The following is a 13202-nucleotide window of genomic DNA, read 5'->3' as shown; positions in this document are numbered from 1 at the left end:
TATTCAAAATTTTCAAGAAATTTCCAAAACCCATTTTTTAAAGGGACTAATCCAGTTATGAAGGGGTTTTGAAAGACCCTTGTATTAAAATCCCCCATACATCACCCCATTTTCAAAACTGCACCCCTTAAATAAGCCAAAGCAACATATACCTAATATTTTAACCCTATAAGTGCTTAACAGGAATTAAGACAAAATGGAGGTGAAATTTACACATTTGATTTTATTTTACTAATATTTTCTTTTAGCCCTAGAATTTGCACATTCACAAGGGGTTAAAGGAGAAAACGCATCCCACAATTTGTTAGGCAAGTTCTCCCGACTACCATAGTACCCCACTTGTGGGTGTAAACTAATATATGGACGCACAGCGAGACGCAGAAGGGAAGGCGTGCCAAGGAGCTTTTAGAGGTCAGATCTGGCTGTGATCAGTTTCAGGAACCATGTCACATTTACAATGCCCTTGAGGTGTCAAAACAGTGGAAACCTCTAGAAAGTCACCCTGTTTTGAAAATCACACCCCTCAAAGAATTTATCAAGTGATGTAGTGAGCATTAGTAACCCCGAAGTGAATATGTAAGCTGTGTGGAGTAAATTGGGTACAGCAAAGCCCATTCTATTTTCCCACTAGCTCCTATGACACGGACGGGGAAGAGGAGCATTCTGGGGGATCAGCGCTGGTGTATTATCTCTCATAAGTTCTAAATATGGGGTGTCCCCTGAAAACGCTCGCACAGCTTACACATTTCCTTCCAGTCGCAGCCACTTATGTCCTAATGATTTGGCGACTTTTGGGGTGTTTGTCTTCACATTGTACAAGCTAGATTTTTTAAATTTATTTTCTGGCAATATGGCCATATGAGGGCTTGGTGTTTGCGGTATTAGATGTACTTTTCAATGCCACCATTTTGGGGTGCCTGTAACTTATTGACCACCTTTTATTAACTCTTTCTGGGTGGAATGTAAAAGGAAACATCATTTCTGGCATTGCTTTTTAGCATTTATTTTTTTTCCTGTGCAGAGTACAGCTTAAGCAACATGTGACCTTTATTCTGCGGGTCAGTTACAGTGATACCTCATTTATATTATTTTTTAATGCGTTGCTATTTGTGCAGAATAAAATTCAATTTAGGGAAAAAATCAATTATTTTTGCATCGCCATCTTCTGAAAGGCATAACATTTTTATTTTTTGGTAGGCAGAGTTGGTTGAGGGCTTATTTTTTGCGGGATGACCTCTGCTTTTTATTGGTACCATTTTGGTTTTCATCTGACCATTTGATTACTTTTTATTGAACATTTTGTAAGGGAAAGGTGGTGAATAATCATTATTTTGTGCGGTTTTCTACGTTTTTTCTTAAGTCGTTTGCCATTTGGGTTCAATAATATTTTAGTTTTATTGTTCAGGTTTTGACGGACGTGGTGATACCAAATATGTAATGTTTTTTCTATTTTTCTTTATTTTACATAGTAAAACATTTTATATGGGGAAAAAGGGATTTTTGGGGCTTTATTTATTTTAAACTTATTCAAACTTTTTTATCTTTACTTTTTTCTAACTTTTTTTTCTGTCCCCATGGGGGATTGAAGCAGTGATCTGCTGATCTCTGCTTAACTACATGATCGCCACAGGAAGCTATCAGCCCCCTGCAGACGCACGAGCTGACAGCCTCCATTTTGGCAGGATCAATCAGGTACGTGGAGGGGACGGTATGAGGCAGACCTGGGGTCACTGATCAGACCCCGGGCTGCTCATTAGCAACACCGGCACCCCCTGAACCGCTGCAGGGGGTGCCAATCGGGCACAAAACATACCAAAACCCCTGAGATGCCAGCGGTCATGTTAGACAGGGGTTAACACCCGCAATCGGACCCGGTTCCGACCGCAGGTGTTACAGGGCATTGTCAGCCGTATATTAAGGCTGACACCCGGAGGGCATGGTGCGCACACAGTTCCTGTGTGCACACCATGCAGCCGCCCTAGTACTACGGCGGTTTGTGGGAAGTTTTTCCCGGCAGCGCCGATGTCGGGAAGGGGTTAATTAATAAATGATGAATTTGAAAAGCACAAATTAAACATCATCAGGTAACAAGAAACAATAAATGTTACTTACTTCCAGAGAAGCATCTGGTATAACTAAATTTCCCATCCTCACATACAATCCGCAAATCCCCTTGATTCGGTCGTCTAAATCCACTCTTGCAGGTAACAGTTAATTCTTCGTCATGTTTAAATTTTTTATTAAAATTAAAGTTTTCTGAGGAAGCCAGCTGAATGTTACGTTTAGTAAGTTCCTCTAAAGAAACTTTACATGGACCTGAAAAACATGTAAAAAAGAAAAATAATAAAAAATTGGTTTTAATTTTCTTGAAAGAAATTTAGTATATCTAAGCATCTCGATTAATGCTGTACTTACGCTGGCATACTGGTAGATTGTCCCATTTACCATTCTGACATATAACATTTATACTTCCTTTTATTACATAATCTTCATTGCAATCAAATTCCACATTTGAGCCTGAGTCATAACTGGCCTGTTGTTCAGATCTGATGAATCCATTTAGGACTTTTGGAGTTTCACAGCTTTCTAAAAGATAAGAATTAAAGGCATTTTATAATAAGTCAGAACAAGCTCATAGAATAGCGAGCATGGCCCTTGTGATACATATTAAAAAATGGAAAAAAAATTTTTTTTTCAAGGATAACCGTGCTTCTCTAGGATATAGATATAGGTGTAGGTAACCAACGGGTTCGCGGCACGTTTGCACAATTGTGCTTGTGATTAACCAAGTAATGTGTGGCAGCGTATCCAATATGCGACTCCAGGTCGACCAAACTGATTTATGGATTGTATCCAAACAACTGATAGGCTACTACTGATAGGCTTTACTCGGGAAAAATTAGTAGAAAGAATATGTTGACATTAAACTTTATTCGGAATATGATGACACGTTTCGGAGTATTGAAGTCATACAAATGGCTTCACCCCTTCATCAGATAGTGCTGACTTGGACAACTCATATCGGCCAGCTACCCTCTTTGAGACTTTTATGACTGCAAAGCACCTGTGATCTATCATTCTGGGTCTATTTTGAAGGCAGAGGTTCAAAGGAAAGAGAAGCTTTACCTGAGGGATTCTTTGATGGCCCAGAAGTTGATGCAAAGGTGTGGAAAGTTGATGCCCCTAAAGACTAGAGATGAGCGAACACTAAAATGTCCAAGGTTCGAAATCTGATTCGAACAGCCTCACACTGTTCCAATGTTCGAACGGATTTCAAACCCCATTATAGTCTATGGGGGGAAATGCTCGTTTCAGGGGTACGCAACATTCGATAAAATTATACTTACCAAGTCCACGAATGACGGTCGGGCTGGATTCTCCTTGAAGTCTTCTCCCGGCGCAGCGCCCCCGCGTCTTGTTCCAGCTGGAATTCACTCTGCCTAGGCATCGGGGCCTAGCATGCGCAGTCGGCTCTGCCTAGGCCGGATGCCTAGGCAGAGTGAATTCCAGCTGGAAGACGCCGTGGGGACGCTGCGCCGGGAGAAGACTTCTAAAGGTAAGAGAAGAACCAGCATTGATTGGCAGAATGTATAACATTCTGCCAATCAACACTGGTTCTGCATCGAACCTTAAACTTCGAACAGCTAGTAGTGTTCGATCAAGTACGAGTATTTCGAATACCGTAGTATTCGATTGAACACCTACTCGATCGAACACTACTCGCTCATCTCTACTAAAGACCATTTGGATAAGGAATGGGATGAGTTTCAGAAAGAAATGCATCAAGTCAGCACTATCTGATGAAGGGGTGAAGCCATTTGTATGACTCCAATACTCAGAAACGCGTCATCATCTTCCAAATAAAGTGTTTACTGTCAACATATTCTTTCTACTAATTTTTTTTCCCAAGGGAGCTTTGTGATACATATGTAATCCTAGCTATCAGATAGGTGACAATCTCAGTCATCTGCACAGATATTTTCTAGACAATTTAAAGTATTTACTGGAAAAAGACGCACGATTAGTCTTAATGGAAAATTTTAACTATGTATATCAGCAAGTGTAGAAATCAGTAATAAAAAACACCTTTTAACTGTACAACACTAAAAATAAAGCTGTTGAGAATCCTGACATTTCCTTGTGTGATCCTCAATTCTAGGACTAATGGGAATAAAGTGGACACTTGGTTCCCATTCATACCAGTTTGAAGTTGTAAGATCAACTCACATATTTTGGTCATAAATGGAATTACCTGAATTTATAATTTATACAGAGTGCAGGGAGACTAGGATTTGCTGTATTGTAAGATTTTAGCTACCAATATTGGTGCTACTTGGTTCATGGTTCAGCTTCATCAGGAAATGAAGTGTTCCTGGATCTGGTAATTTTTAACAATGCAGAACTGTCACAGTTTGGGAAAACCTTTAGGACAATATAATAACATTACACTTTAAAAAAAAAAAAAAAAAAAAAAAACAACCTTAAAATATTGAATTTTAGAAGGGCTATGTTCCTTAGGTTAAGGGCTTCACTTAACAGTTCACCAAGGCATCAAAAGGGTTAACAATTAACACCAGGGAACATATTCTTTAAATAAGATATATTACAAACATTCTTATTTTCCAAAATACTATTCATTTATGAAAAAGGTTATATTAAATTCCTCATTGTTTACAGATACTGAAAAATACTGCATTTCATTAGGGCCTCCTACTGTGATGGGGGTACTCTGCCATATCACCATACACAGGTAAATGATTGTTGATGATATTGCTCTGATTTGAATATAAGGTTCCTTACATATATATCACAGACACACAAATATATAAAATATAATATATATATATATATATATATATATATATAAAACCAGTGAAATTTATCAAATGTATGTGATGTGTATAATTTGAGTCCCTGCAGATGATATGTATACCTCCTACTACGAAATCAAGTGAAAAATGTCACGTGACATCATGTACAAAATTGCCAAATACTCGTCATCCAGGAGAGAATCATTTACGCTACATTCATTACATTTTGTAAAATGGTTCGTTTTTTTGGCCACCACTGTATATATACATCATGTATAGTGTTATTTTACATTTACACAGCATACCAATTGATATGTTTTGGGAGTGCAGTATATTTTGTTAGGTATAAATATTTGATGGAAATATAGATTTTTGATTTGTCTCTCTAATGTAACCCTTTACCCTAGTTTCCTATCCAACCATTAATATAAAGAATATGAGCTTCTTATTATCTATGTGTTGGTAGCTGTGTTTATCTAGTGAAAGTGCTGTTTCAATTATCTCCACTAGTGGCCACTGTTTTGAAGGACTTTATACTCTCACCACTAGAGGCCACCATTCTCTAGCCATCCTCACAAACAAAATGGCCAATATTGTTTCAGATCCGTGGCCATCTTGCTTTCTGTTTGAGGCCATGTTGCTTTCTGTTTGAGGCCTATCTTATTTCCTGTTGAGGCCTATTTAAACTCAGAGCACATTCAGTCCCACACTTGAGTATTGTGTTAACTCCAGTCTCTAGCTCAGAAGTATACCTTTTCCAGTTTGCTTCTCCTTACTGCCTACCCGCTTGTACATTGAGCCCGGCTCCGTCTGACTACCCACCTTGTGTATCGGCCTCGGCTCCCTCTGACTACCCGCCTCCGTATACTGACCCCGGCTATCCACTCACCAAGCCTTCTACCATGTTATATCCTGCTGCTTCTCCCGGCCCTCAGATTCCAGTTATGTATCATTACAATTGTAACACTATGTGATGCTGTTATTTTAATTAATAGTTCTCCTGATGAACTGACAGTGAGAAAAGTGTTGAGAGCTTGATCATCATTCTGGTATTTTAGATCACTTTATGGGGGTAGTTTGTTTGTTTCAGTTGTCACATTGTAATATATATCTTTTTTAACTCTCTATTAAAGGTTACAATTTATGGGTGGGCCGTTCCATATCAAATGATCCAAATATGAATTTTATTTTTATTTTTTTTACCTGATGTCTTTAGATTTTTATATTTATGAAGTACAATTTTAGTTAATTACAAATTAAAAGTTTAGAATTTTTTTCTTCATCAGTTAATTTTTTTTTTACAGACTAAAGTTTTGAAAAGTGCAACTTTTGGCCTGGTATGGCTTTACATTTTTTATCCTATCTCCAGCTAGAATTAAGATAAAGAGGTGGCAGAGGCATCATTTTTCTCAGAACAGTACCGGCTTTCATTTGATATGTCACAAGACTATGTTTTTTTATATTTTGTTTTTGAGAAATCAAATTCAAAATTTTGATGTGCAATTGTGAAAAAAATGTATGTTTTAAAATTGTGAAAAAATGCATGTGTGTTACTTGTGATCTTGGTTATATTTGTACATGGTTTCAACTTGGGACCAAATTTTGATTTTTTTTTTTTTTTTAAGCCTTGAATCATCTGATTTTATGTTTGAGTTTCTTCCTTTTTTCTTTTCAAATTACAACTTATTGAATTTAACATTTATATGAAACAATAAAGAAACACAAAAAGAAATATCGTAAGTGTCAGAATAAATCCATCTTATTCATCATAACACAACTTGCGCAGCATTTTCAACCTGAATGCATTTAACAAATCAAAATAAAAAGGTGACCATATCCTCAAGTGGGATTTTCTAAATAGTCTCATCCCAATTATATAAGGAAAAATATCTTTGTACTGTGTTAGCCAGTGGATATGAAATATAAAGAAAAAAAAAATTGAGTTTTTTGATTTTTTTTTTCTTCAGTAGTTGATACCTTTATCAATGGCTAACTAAAAATGATGACATATTGCGAGCTTTCGGGATTACTAAAATGATCCCTTCATCAGGCTGGTATAACACTATATCTGAAGGCAAGCATATTTATACAGGAATAGAGTGTTAGATGCAAAATTGATGGAAAGCAGAACATGCAAATATGTTAATAAGATTTTTAAAAACAATATTTTTAACACCTATTTATACATGTAACAATTTTTTTTTATTACAACTAATGTTATTTATGAAGTCTTTAAGAAGAATAGAACATTAGTTAAATCGTCATTCTATAAAATTTGAACTAATCGAACAATTAACAGTACGTTTTTAAACTCGCCTTTTATCATCAATTTGTCCCTTCTAGTGGGTGAAATGTAATGTTGTCCATAAGCACTTACTCGTAGAGATGAGCGAACACTAAAATGTCCGAGGTTCGAAATCTGATTCGAAGAGCCGCACACTGTTCGACTGTTTGAATGGATTTCGAACCCCATTATAGTCTATGGGGAACATATACTCTTTTCAGGGGTAGGCAAAATTTGATAAAATTATACTTACCAAGTCCACGAGTGACGGTCGGGCTGGATTCTCCTTGAAGTCTTCTCCCGGCGCAGTGCCCCCGCGTCTTCTTCTGGCTGGAATTCACTCTGCCTAGCCCGATGCCTGAGCAGAGCCGACTGCGCATGCGCGGGCATGCCCGCGCATGCGCAGTCGGCTATGCCTAGGCCGGATGCCCAGGCAGAGTGAATTCCAGCCGGAAGATGCCGCGGGGACGCTGCACGGAGAAAACTTCTAAAGGTAAGAGAAGAACCAGCGTTGATTGGCAGAATGTATAGCATTCTGCCAATCAACGCTGGTTCTGCATCGAACCTTAAACTTCGAACAGCTAGTAGTGTTCGATCGAGTACGAGTATTTCAAATACCGTAGTATTCAATCGAACACCTACTCGATCGAACACTACTCGCTCATCTCTACTTACTAGCAATGTCAAAGAGTATGTACGGCCTGTCATGGTGTTCAGCTCAACCTGATTTTTGTTAACTTTTAAAATATCTAGTTTTCTTGGATACACAAAGGATGGTGCTGGATCAGAAAGATGCAAAAAAAAGTCAATTCTACGCCTTAATTTTCACAATCTTTGGCGAGTACAGTAGCAGCCAAAAGCACCGATTATATTCACAGGTCAGTTATGTCATCCATTGCCAATCTTGTGCCGCCTTCTACAACTTCATGGACTTCACTGTCATTGATGAATGAAAAAATCCTTTTTTTTTTTTTTTCTGTTTCACTACACAGTGTGTCACCACCTGAAAAGAAACACCCTAAGGCAGAGGCCCCACATTGCAGAAATGCAGCTTTTTTTCTTGTTGCAGATTTTGCTGTGTTCTTCTGAACCAATGCCAGGGATGGATTGAGCAGAAGGGAGACATATAAGAAGGTTCCTAGATGTTTCCCATTTTCAAAAAATTGCTACAAAAGCTGCAACAAAAATGCATCTTTCCACAACATGGGGCTTCAGCCTAAGGGCCCGTTCACACAGGCACAGAAGGGGCAGATAATGGCGCGGAATCCACGTCATAATCCGCCCCCTCACAATGGTGGTCTATGGAGACCACTTGCGACCGACAGAAAAAAGAAGCAAGCTGCCCTTTATGCCCTCTGCGACACCTCCTTCCCGACTAGGCCCCTTCATTTGTGCCTAATCCGGAGAGTAATGCTGCGACTGAGTGCACCGGCATGCAGTCGCAGCTAGACGGTTTTTGGACTGGAATCTGAGGCGGCCTCTGGGTCAAATTTTGGTCCAAAAAACCCTGTGTGAACGTGGCCTAAAGCCTCCCGCACAAAAACAGGCATGGATGTCGTTTTCACTGACTTACACATGAAAAATGAATTGACAGGGCTGCAAATGCAGACACATATAGGACACGTATAGGATCTGTTCCATAGTTTGCAGCTGATCAATTTTGGTCCAGACACATGGCCGAAAAAACAACGGCCATGTGTATGGGTCCATTAAAATATAATAGTCCACAATATTATCCACAATTGTGGATAAAAAGTCTGGTATTGTGCATTACAGCTTAGTAACTCCATGTGCCTCATATTAATAGCCGTTAACCCCATCATGTCCCTCACATTAACCCCCCTGTGTGATTTACATAAGAGTTACTGATATATGAGAGACATAGAGGTAATAATTAAGTATCTTCATCATTGAGGTCCTTTATTAGTACCCCCATATGTCTCACATATTAGTAACCCTTACACAGAGGTTAATGTGAGGGACATGATGGGGTTAGTTGCTATTAATGTGAGGCACATGGAGTTACTAAAACTAAATTAATAACCCCAAATGTCTGTTAGATTTTCTTTTTTTTTTTACTTTCTCTTTGCTCCGAGCTTCTCTTTCCCTCTCCTCTTCTAGGTCTCTTGTGTGCAGGATACACGGCAGGAGCTCTCACTGTAGGCAGAGTCCGGGAGCGGTGTAGTGATAAGCTCCGCCCCCTGAGATCACTTCTCATCTCTCATTGGTGGGCAGAGAGCAGCCCGAGAAAGAGCGGCACACATGCCAGGGGTTGCCGAACCCTTGGACTAGAGAGACAAAAAGCTATTTTTTCTCAGCCTTTTTCAGCCATGGGTACTTGCCAATGACAGGTCTAATGTTAGGAAAAGACCAATCCAGTGAGTCATTTATGTGGGGTAATGGAGATGCATCGCAGGTGGTAGACATTCAGGTGTCATGCTTCTTTTTAACCCCTTCTCAACAGCCACCATAATAGTACGGCAGATGCCGGGTCTTTAAAGATGGCGGCCGCTCTCTTGCAACACAGCCGCCATAGCAGCTGGGTCTTCACTGTATTCTACAGTAGAGACACGGTGCTAATGCAGAGTTCACTACATTGCAGGGCAGGATTTCGCCTCAAAGTGAAAAGATAGCCTCTGGGGCTGCTCCTCAACAGCCCCGTACCATTACTGATGCAGACCGGCAGAGTGAATGCTGTAAAAATGGAAAGTCGGGAAAAAGGTGGCACTACTAATTCCTCAAATTATGCAAAAGCATATACACGACCAGACATCCCACAGTAGAGTAATAAAAAGCAATCCTGCATCTACGAAAGTTGTGGTGCTCAACTCCAAAAAATAGTCATAGAAATGTATAACCAGAAGAACAAACAGAGTTGGAGGGCACTCACCGCAGAGCTGGATATCTTTGCCTCGATGCCTGGATTTGCTTTCACTTCCTCCCAGGAGCTGTTTTTAATAGAGATGAGCGAACACTAAAATGTTCGAGGTTCGAAATTCGATTCGAACAGCCGCTCACTGTTCGAGTGTTCGAATGGGTTTCGAACCCCATTATAGTCTATGGGGAACATAAACTCGTTAAGGGGAAAACCCAAATTCGTGTCTGGAGGGTCACCAAGTCCACTATGACACCCCAGGAAATGATACCAACACCCTGGAATGACACTGGGACAGCAGGGGAAGCATGTCTGGGGGCATAAAAGTCACTTTATTTCATGGAAATCCCTGTCAGTTTGCGATTTTCGCAAGCTAACTTTTCCCCATAGAAATGCATTGGCCAGTGCTGATTGGCCAGAGTACGGAACTCGACCAATCAGCGCTGGCTCTGCTGGAGGAGGCGGAGTCTAAGATAGCTCCACACCAGTCTCCATTCAGGTCCGACCTTAGACTCCGCCTCCTCCGGCAGAGCCAGCGCTGATTGGCCGAAGGCTGGCCAATGCATTCCTATGCGAATGCAGACTTAGCAGTGCTGAGTCAGTTTTGCTCAACTACACATCTGATGCACACTCGGCACTGCTACATCAGATGTAGCAATCTGATGTAGCAGAGCCGAGGGTGCACTAGAACCCCTGTGCAAACTCAGTTCACGCTAATAGAATGCATTGGCCAGCGCTGATTGGCCAATGCATTCTATTAGCCCGATGAAGTAGAGCTGAATGTGTGTGCTAAGCACACACATTCAGCACTGCTTCATCAAGCCAATACAATGCATTAGCCAGTGCTGATTGGCCAGAGTACGGAATTCGGCCAATCAGCGCTGGCTCTGCTGGAGGAGGCAGAGTCTAAGATCGCTCCACACCAGTCTCCATTCAGGTCCGACCTTAGACTCCGCCTCCTCCGGCAGAGCCAGCGCTGATTGGCCGAAGGCTGGCCAATGCATTCCTATGCGAATGCAGACTTAGCAGTGCTGAGTCAGTTTTGCTCAACTACACATCTGATGCACACTCGGCACTGCTACATCAGATGTAGCAATCTGATGTAGCAGAGCCGAGGGTGCACTAGAACCCCTGTGCAAACTCAGTTCACGCTAATAGAATGCATTGGCCAGCGCTGATTGGCCAATGCATTCTATTAGCCCGATGAAGTAGAGCTGAATGTGTGTGCTAAGCACACACATTCAGCACTGCTTCATCAAGCCAATACAATGCATTAGCCAGTGCTGATTGGCCAGAGTACGGAATTCGGCCAATCAGCGCTGGCCAATGCATTCTATTAGCCCGATGAAGTAGAGCTGAATGTGTGTGCTAAGCACACACATTCAGCACTGCTTCATCAAGCCAATACAATGCATTAGCCAGTGCTGATTGGCCAGAGTACGGAATTCGGCCAATCAGCGCTGGCTCTGCTGGAGGAGGCGGAGTCTAAGGTCGGACCTGAATGGAGACTGGTGTGGAGCGATCTTAGACTCCGCCTCCTCCAGCAGAGCCAGCGCTGATTGGCCGAATTCCGTACTCTGGCCAATCAGCACTGGCTAATGCATTGTATTGGCGTGATGAAGCAGTGCTGAATGTGTGTGCTTAGCACACACATTCAGCTCTACTTCATCGGGCTAATAGAATGCATTGGCCAGCGCTGATTGGCCGAATTCCGTACTCTGGCCAATCAGTGCTGGCCAATGCATTCTATTAGCTTGATGAAGCAGAGTGTGCACAAGGGTTCAAGCGCACCCTCGGCTCTGATGTAGCAGAGCCGAGGCTGCACAAGGGTTCAAGCGCACCCTCGGCTCTGATGTAGGAGAGCCGAGGGTGCACTTGAACCCTTGTGCAGCCTCGGCTCTGCTACATCAGAGCCGAGGGTGCGCTTGAACCCTTGTGCACACTCTGCTTCATCAAGCTAATAGAATGCATTGGCCAGCGCTGATTGGCCAATGTATTCTATTAGCCTGATGAAGTAGAGCTGAATGTGTGTGCTAAGCACACACATTCAGCTCTACTTCATCGGGCTAATAGAATGCATTGGCCAGCGCTGATTGGCCAGAGTACGGAACTCGACCAATCAGCGCTGGCTCTGCTGGAGGAGGCGGAGTCTAAGATCGCTCCACACCAGTCTCCATTCAGGTCCGACCTTAGACTCCGCCTCCTCCAGCAGAGCCAGCGCTGATTGGCCGAATTCCGTACTCTGGCCAATCAGCACTGGCTAATGCATTGTATTGGCGTGATGAAGCAGTGCTGAATGTGTGTGCTTAGCACACACATTCAGCTCTACTTCATCGGGCTAATAGAATGCATTGGCCAATCAGCGCTGGCCAATGCATTCTATTAGCGTGAACTGAGTTTGCACAGGGGTTCTAGTGCACCCTCGGCTCTGCTACATCAGATTGCTACATCTGATGTAGCAGTGCCGAGTGTGCATCAGATGTGTAGTTGAGCAAAACTGACTCAGCACTGCTAAGTCTCTGCATTCGCATAGGAATGCATTGGCCAGCCTTCGGCCAATCAGCGCTGGCTCTGCCGGAGGAGGCGGAGTCTAAGGTCGGACCTGAATGGAGACTGGTGTGGAGCGATCTTAGACTCCGCCTCCTCCAGCAGAGCCAGCGCTGATTGGTCGAGTTCCGTACTCTGGCCAATCAGCGCTGGCCAATGCATTCTATTAGCCCGATGAAGTAGAGCTGAATGTGTGTGCTTAGCACACACATTCAGCTCTACTTCATCAGGCTAATAGAATACATTGGCCAATCAGCGCTGGCCAATGCATTCTATTAGCTTGATGAAGCAGAGTGTGCACAAGGGTTCAAGCGCACCCTCGGCTCTGATGTAGCAGAGCCGAGGCTGCACAAGGGTTCAAGTGCACCCTCGGCTCTCCTACATCAGAGCCGAGGGTGCGCTTGAACCCTTGTGCAGCCTCGGCTCTGCTACATCAGAGCCGAGGGTGCGCTTGAACCCTTGTGCACACTCTGCTTCATCAAGCTAATAGAATGCATTGGCCAGCACTGATTGGCCAGAGTACGGAATTCGGCCAATCAGCGCTGGCCAATGCATCCCTATGGGAAAAAGTTTATCTCACAAAAATCACAATTACACACCCGATAGAGCCCCAAAAAGTTATTTTTAATAACATTCCCCCCTAAATAAAGGTTATCCCTAGCTATCCCTGCCTGTACAGCTATCC

At 42.2% G+C, this 13202-nt stretch overlaps 1 protein-coding gene across 1 annotated transcript in view; it reads right to left on the bottom strand.

Annotated features, from left to right (window-relative positions):
- CFH (complement factor H) overlaps nt 1-13202 on the bottom strand; it is a 177294-nt gene that overhangs the window by 5011 nt on the left and 159081 nt on the right. The window contains exons 25-26 of the mRNA XM_075287702.1: nt 2416-2586; nt 2113-2316 (exon numbers count right to left, since the gene is read on the bottom strand). Coding sequence (XP_075143803.1) covers nt 2113-2316; nt 2416-2586 — 375 coding nt within the window. The remainder of the gene's footprint in view (nt 1-2112; nt 2317-2415; nt 2587-13202) is intronic.

Source organism: Leptodactylus fuscus, chromosome 9 (genome assembly GCF_031893055.1).
Source record: "Leptodactylus fuscus isolate aLepFus1 chromosome 9, aLepFus1.hap2, whole genome shotgun sequence".
Classification (NCBI taxonomy): domain Eukaryota; kingdom Metazoa; phylum Chordata; class Amphibia; order Anura; family Leptodactylidae; genus Leptodactylus; species Leptodactylus fuscus.
This window is presented reverse-complemented; position numbering and strand designations above follow the sequence as displayed.